General features: G+C 36.5%; 1 protein-coding gene across 1 annotated transcript; it reads right to left on the minus strand.

Annotated features, from left to right (window-relative positions):
- Positions 1–1,046: 1,046 nt before the first annotated feature.
- Positions 1,047–6,930, minus strand: LOC117916532 (aspartic proteinase-like protein 2). The gene is made up of 10 exons (XM_034832614.1): positions 6,498–6,930; positions 5,874–6,003; positions 5,510–5,757; positions 5,167–5,394; positions 3,857–4,019; positions 3,599–3,672; positions 3,380–3,476; positions 2,582–2,648; positions 1,709–1,780; positions 1,047–1,615 (listed from the first exon to the last, which is right to left on the minus strand). The coding sequence occupies exons 1-10, from the start codon at positions 6,737–6,739 to the stop codon at positions 1,437–1,439; spliced, it is 1,500 nt and encodes a 499-aa protein (XP_034688505.1). The 5' UTR covers positions 6,740–6,930; the 3' UTR covers positions 1,047–1,436.
- Positions 6,931–7,444: the final 514 nt, after the last annotated feature.

A 7,444-nucleotide genomic window follows, 5' to 3' on the forward strand; every position in this document is an offset into this window, starting at 1 on the left:
ACTCTAATGTACCAGCTTTTATCCCTGACAAATAGCCTAGTTCCATTTCTAACTGCTCGGTAGAAGCAATAAGGAGAACTGCACCCCTGATACTTCATTGTCGTAAGTTGGCGTCTCGTTTAGTTGCGTCAAGATCCCCATGCGACGGTCGAAATGATCTTTCTGTCTGTTCCAGACATTCCTGTAACTACTATAACATCGATTACTCCCATTCTAACATAGGACTCAAAAAAACGTGTCCTTTCTCTTTTATCGGCTTTCGTACTTATACCCTCTTAGATGCTTGTACGGCTAACAATATCAATAATTTACACAGATTTTGACTTGCGGCCGGCCCCCATAACATGCAGACTTTCGTTTTCATTTTTCTTTTTCTTGTTTCTTTGACAATTAAGATGGTCCATCATTTTCAAAGTTGGCGGATTGGGTGACATATTCAAAGTCAATAGTTGTTTACAATGAATTACATGGTGTATTTAACAATTTTCTTGGGATCTCAAACCTTGCCAACTCAAATCTTGAGGTATTGACCGTCCCGTAATAACCTGGCAACATGATATATTATATATATATATATATATATATTTTTTTTTTTTTTTTCAAAATTTTCTTGAGAACTCAAATCTTACTTTTTTTTTTCAAAGTTTAAAACTAAAAAATAAAGTGTAATAACATCAAACATATTTATTATTTATAAATATTTTAAATTTAATTAAAAAGCTATTTATTTTTCCTTTTTTTAAAAATGGGTCAAACCACAAATTTCACTCCGTCTTCCCCACGATATCATATGTTATGCTTGGGGGACACATGGAAAAAAAAAATCATCAGAAAGAGGCTTCCAGATGATAGAAAAGGCAACCATGAATGTTTTCAATAGTATCTGGTATACCTTTTGCAAGTGAACAAGAATGCTCTCATGGAGAAAGAGCAGAGCTGGAGGAGGAACTCCAAAACACATCACAGAAGTGTTTATTCCCTCTTTATATATTTGTGCAAGAAATTCAAGCTTTAGGGAAGGAAGAAGTGTATATAACAGCAATAAAGAGAGAGAAAGAAAAAGAAATATATATTATAGCAACTAAGTAATTGAATTTGTTACAAATATACCAAGAAAGGCCTTCCAACCAAGTTAACTCTGCTGATGAACCAAATAACAGTTACCAGTGTGTTATACAAATGATGCCTATACAGCATACATCATCTCTCTATTGTATCAAACTATACCTGGATCTGCGTGATATCAATTCTTTTCCTCCTTTTTGTTGGGGGGTTGGAGTAATTTTACAAAGCCATGAACCCTATTGCACACTGGGCAGCTCCTACCAGCTGCAGTCCAAATAATAACACACAGGTCTGCCGGTTGCGATAAATAAAAACCGGCAAGGATGTACAGTGTAAGAAAGAATGCGAGTCCAAGCCTTTCCTGCTAGGTGTTATAAAAACAGGGAAGTGTACAACAATGATAGATGCACCAGCAAAGCCATAATGCTGCCTGGTATTAGCTTGTTGTAAAACACAGTCCTTGGTGAACTACTCTCACTCAGCTGTCCTGCGTTGACAAATTCGCTTTTTCCAGTACTACTCCTTGTGGACACATTCACAGACATTGAACCTAGTAATGTAAATTCAATTACTAACTGTTAGTTTTCATCATGATTGTTAACTCATTGTTAAGCTCCTCTGAAGCAGGATTGTTGAAACTTACAGTCATAGTTAGCCCATCCAATCCGTTGACCAGCTAAATCATAAACAAAGATTTTGTCTTTTAGAACAAGATCTGCAAAAAAGAAAACGATGTTTTCACTTTGAGTCGAACACATGATGACACCATGAGCATGCTATAGTATAGGACAAGATTCGAGTTTTTAGTCAGGTTTTTACTAATTCTCTGGAAGGGGCTAAACTTGGCTCGAGGGATTAAGACAAGCTCTAAAAGATTGATTAAATGCATTATTTAACATCAATAAGTTGGAGCTATATTTGCAGTCAAGTTCCCTAGGTGTGTGAAAAAACCAATGAAGAGGTGAACCAAAAGACAAAGACAAGGACAAAGCAAGCCATACTTTACAATAATAGGTGCCTTTTTTGTTTAGCACTAGAGAGAAATATTGTTTAACCATTAAAGAATACCTAAAATGAGGATGATGCGGTGTAAAACTAGAAAGACAAGGAATGATAATAATAATATTTGCAGAACTAATTATATCCCCAGAAAGCGACAAAATAAGGGAAAGCTAGAAGAGATTGTTAGGTAGCGCTCATAGATGATCTATGACAAAAAACATTGAAACTGAGCACATTGTGAAGGTGGAAGGTTCTGAAAACAAGGGTTGTAAACTTGATTTTTGATTTGCAGTTTGGTCGGAGTTACTGGAGTTGAACTCATCAGTAAGCAGAATAGAACCAAAATGCTATGCATGTAACTTTTCGTTCAAAACTTCGGCTTCAAGCTATATTAATCCTTTCTAGTATTGATCCTAACACATTCAACTTTATTGATATATGAGATGCCATAAAAAATCCTAAAAAATCACAAAATACCAAAATAAAATAGAAGAATTCAGTTCAGTCTCCATACCTCCTAAAATTGTTATTCCTTGACCTTGAATTTTTTGAAAGCCAATGCACCACACTGCAGCATCACCCTGTAATGATAAATTTATCTTGACTAGTTAAAATTAATAGGAAACACGGTACTTCACAATTTGACCAGATAAAAAGGAGGTACATGTTGTACCACCTAAAAGATTTACAACATGTTTTGACAAGTTTCCACTTTGAAAAAGAAACCATAGCTCAGGAATTGAGAGAATGGACAAAGAGCAGCAATGGGATGCATAACATCTAAAGCAGAGAGTAGTATTGGACAATTTACCACCACTGATGGCCTGGCCCGAACTTTTTCTTATAGAATAACATTAGGTTTATATTGAAGGAAATTAAAGTTACAAATGTCTGGGATTTCAGGGGGAACATTGCTGCTGTTGGTACAGCTAATCTGAATTATGATTAAGTAAGAGAAAAAATCTGGACAGGCCTTTAAAAGATCACTATTAGAGAATATCAGTACAATAGCATTGCCGAGATGTGGATGCATTAGGAAATACTAGCAGTATTTATAACTGAGGTTTTTTCCCATTCCACTTAAGAAAGGAGTGCATGAAAAATGATAAAATTCACTTTTACAAATAGAAATGCAAAATGGAAAGAAGATCATAAGTAGTGAAATGCATGGAATTGATGTCAAAAGGCTAAAAAAACTGGATGTAAACCCATCTCCTCCCAAGCTCAGCTCTTAATTTCTATACAAACAAAAGATATCCAAATGAACTCTTAACGGTTAAAGAGAAGAAAAAATTCAAGTTAAACATCTCACAATGGAATTCTGCTGTAGAAGGTAGTCCTCAGGTTTTAGATTCATAGATACACCACCAGCAAAGTTCAAACTGACTGTAGGAAATATGCCCTTGACACTGAATACAGAATAGACATACATTTTGGATGTTAAGAAAATTAGTCTGCAAAAGATAATAACTATGCAGGGCTGAGCGGTCAACCAGATAAGAACTGAAAATCATAAATCTAGAAAGAGGACCTTGATGTGATTAGATAACACTGGGTTCCTTTGGAGAGAAGAGGGCGTACAGATTGCGATACAGCTTCTGTGATCTGCACAAAGGAGAAAATAATAAATTCCACATTGCATTAACAATGATTGACCATGTTTTATGACCATAATTGACATATGAAAAATATCCTCTTTTCCAAGCGATGCTTGTGAAGCACCCTAACATTGTTGTAAACAAATTAAATATAAATGAACAAACTGAGAAATTGCTAGACTGGAACTTACTGCACTGACAAAAGGATCATAAGCTTCTTCTGCAAGGTATGCCAAAGTTGTCCCAGAATCAACAATGGTTCCTCGGTTGGTTGATGTTGCAAACACCTCTGGATCAATGGCTAACGATTTCCCATTGACAGAGATGCTCTGCAAATTCAAATTATAATGGGGCCTGCAAGTTTGGTTGCACAAGCCATCACAGTCAATTTAATGCTGTCAGGGTTTACATATTTCAAATCTTCAAACTTTTATTTCAAATATTGAACATATCTAATCAGAAAAGTAATGCATTCTACTTTAACTGCCAACCCGGATTTGGTGATGTTCAAGCTTGGCCTATAAGTGATCAAGCTTGAAGGCTAAAATTGGAAGTTATTTTGTTTAGGCTTGGTGCAGGGGCCAAACAAGCTAGACAACAAGATGAGTTTAAGCTAATTAGAATAGCCTGTTTGATTGTCCTCCCTGAGCCCAGTTTACAAGCCTCATTAAACTACACTTGGGGAATTTCAACCTTTGCTCATTAAGAAGACGAGCTTAGGATCTATGAAAAAGTTCAAATCATTGGTGTGCGCACTTGATCCAGCCTCTTAGAAAATGATGCCCAAGCTGCACATGAGCAGCTTGGCTTTTTACAAGTCATCGGTAGATGGATATCCAATTTGATTTAAAAAAAAAAAACTTGAACCTACCATAGGAGCTTAACTAGCGAGAATTGCCCCACATTTTTGAGCCTTCTTTCAAAGCATCAAGAACATCTTTGGCTGATATTAATAGCCATAGCAAACATCCAATCAGCACTAAAGAGCTATCAAATGACTGCAATCCTATACAAGTTCTAATATAATGCTTATGTGTATAAAATGGCACCAACAAAGCTTTTCAGACTTTCTATTTTTAAAAAAGTTAGATTATTGCTTAAAAAAAATTCTCTTTTAAGATTAGAAGACAGTCAAGAGGTTACAATATATGGGGGTATGAAATCAATGACAAACTACTACTTTTAAACTCAGTGGTTGAGTTGTTCAAAACCAGAATTTTGGAGATGGGTTGAATGTAACTATTCTTTGGTGCCATGATCCTGCTAGAGGCAGGATTCTAAGAACAGAGGTGCCTCACAACCAGATTATTTTGTAGGGTAGTTTCTTTATCCTCTCTTTAAGGGCAGACAATTCCATATCTATGATCAAGAGCTGTTGACTCTGGATTTCGGTACACAAATTCCAAATGTACTATTAACAATCAAAAAGGTCAAATTTTACTGAGGACATGAAACCTAAAATAAGACTTGCATTTTCATTCTAAAGAGAAAAAAAACTTACTGTGAAGGCACAAGTGGACTATAAACTATATCTTCCTCCACAATCTCGCCAAGAACTAATATACCACCGCCACCACCATCTCCTTTCAAGCAATGTGAAAACACTTTTGGTGTTATTCCCTGTGAAGACAATTGTGAGATAACAGACATATCCTGTTGACCAAACCCAAAAATCCCATCAACTGCCCGGTCTGACTTTGTCAAGTCCCCAGTCTGTGAGATGCTACACCTGTCTCATAACCCATCACCCAAATCAATGAGTTCCAAACAAGAAGAGCAAAAGGCCAAAATAACATAACTGCCATCTAAACTCTCAGAGGTTTGACAGATTCATGGTAGCTCACCCAAAGACAATTGAAGCTGAAGAATTAGTCACAGATGATCCAACAATCGCATCAAAATTCAACAAATCTGATACATAATAGCCTGATGTCCCACTGCCATCCCCGTACTGAAACGTGTAAATGCACTGATTGCCCTGACTTGAACAGCCAGCATCTGAAGACTGTACTCCTAGACTGCATCTTTGGTCTGAACATGATATCAGTGAAGCTGTTGATGAACTCCCAGGATCAAAGAAATTAAGCGGAATCTGCATTAATGAAACTCTAATTATTCCTTTTTTGGAGTAAATTGAATCCATTTTTCTGCAGATTCAAAAAATTGAAACCAAAGAGAAGGAAGTCTAGACGAAGAAAATTGATTTACATGGAGTCCACTGGATTGTGGGCAGCCGTTGCAAGAACCGCAACTGACCCACAATACATCGCTTCCCGTGTCAATCTGAACATAGAATTCTTTTGGAGGAGAACCCAAAAGCACTCTTGTAAAATAAAGCCTATACCAAAACCAAAAATTAAACATTACAATCAAAACATTAACTGTAATTAATCAAACACAGAGGAGATATATACCCATCAATCCCATAAAGAAACTACAGAGCTGCAGGAAAAACCCATCAATTCATTGACCAAAACTAAAGAAGACATCATAACCAAAGAGAAATGAGAACAAACCCATATAGAAAACCATTCCCACAAATTGAGAGACAAAAAGAACCAAAACCAACAACACAAAAGAAGCAGAGAGATAAAGAACGAGCATGGAACCCAAAAAACCAACCCAATTCAGAAATAAATACCCACAAAAGAAAACAAGCTTAAAAATAAATCAGTCAATCCAAAAACGAAAACCCATAATCCAAAACACAAATCCCAACCCGAAACATCCAAAATCACACAATTCTTTATACATCAAAAGAAAACAACAAAAGAAAACAAAAAATAAGAAATTCAAACCCATAAAAAAAGAGATTGACAACAGTATAATTACCCAACACGATACGGATCGTAGGTGCCCTCAACCGGAAAATCCACGACACCCACTGAAGACTGCAAAAACCTGCCATGCCGGACCCTGTCCCGAGCTTTGAGCTCATCCAATTCAACCCGCTGGTTCAACGGAAAAGCCCTCTCAAGGGTCAGCGTCGCCGGAAACCCAGAAGCCACCGCAGGCGGAGGCAAGAACATGGTGACCAACGCCACCGCCAGAATTCCGGCGGCCAACGCCGGCATTCTTGGCTTCTGCTGTTTGTTTCTCTCTTCCAAACTCTCTCCCCCTCCCCCCTCCCCTCTCTCTCCAAGTGATATAATATCAGAAGATGGAGAGAAAGAGGCTACAACACAGAGAATTTGGAAGCAAGATGGAGGCGAATTCTCTGGTTTTGTGGAGAAAGAAAGAGAGAGAAGGTTGGTAAATGGGTTACGTGAAAATTTATATTACTTATTATTATGAATCTATGATCCATTTGAACTTTGCCCTTTATGACCTTCCTTGCGCCTTCCTATTTGGTAAAACCTCCTCTCTATCCCCTCCGATGTCTCCATGTGCGTTTTTCCCACGCTCCTTCCCTCTCTCTTTTCTTTTTTTCTCATATTTCCACACACATTTCCTATTGTTGAACAAAATCAAAAATAATTTTCATCCCACATTAATCTTTCCAAAAAAACTGAGAAAACCCAAAAAAAGAAAAAAAACAAAGAAAAAAAATAAGGGGAAGTTTCTTTTTTATATTATTAGTGTGCGTTTGGAATATAGAGTAAAAAATGAGAATACAAAATCAATTTCTTTCTAGTTATTATTGCCTTTAAATTATCTTTTTAGAATTGGAATTGTGATCCATTTTTATTTTCTTTCAATTTTTATTATCACATATCAAATACGTGTTGTATTTTTTCTCTATGATTACCCAAAAAAAAAATAAATGATATAAATGAAAC

Source organism: Vitis riparia, chromosome 6, assembly GCF_004353265.1.
Source record: "Vitis riparia cultivar Riparia Gloire de Montpellier isolate 1030 chromosome 6, EGFV_Vit.rip_1.0, whole genome shotgun sequence".
NCBI lineage: Eukaryota > Viridiplantae > Streptophyta > Magnoliopsida > Vitales > Vitaceae > Vitis > Vitis riparia.

Coding starts and splice junctions, on each gene's coding strand:
- LOC117916532 (XM_034832614.1), bottom strand. CDS start 6,739: ATGCCGGCGTTGGCCGCCGGAATTCTGGCGGTGGCGTTGGTCACCATG. Junction 5,758..5,873: donor CACAATCCAGTGGACTCCAT/GTAAATCAATTT, acceptor TCATTAATGCAG/ATTCCGCTTAATTTCTTTGA. Junction 1,781..2,581: donor AGGAATAACAATTTTAGGAG/GTATGGAGACTG, acceptor TCTTTTTTGCAG/ATCTTGTTCTAAAAGACAAA.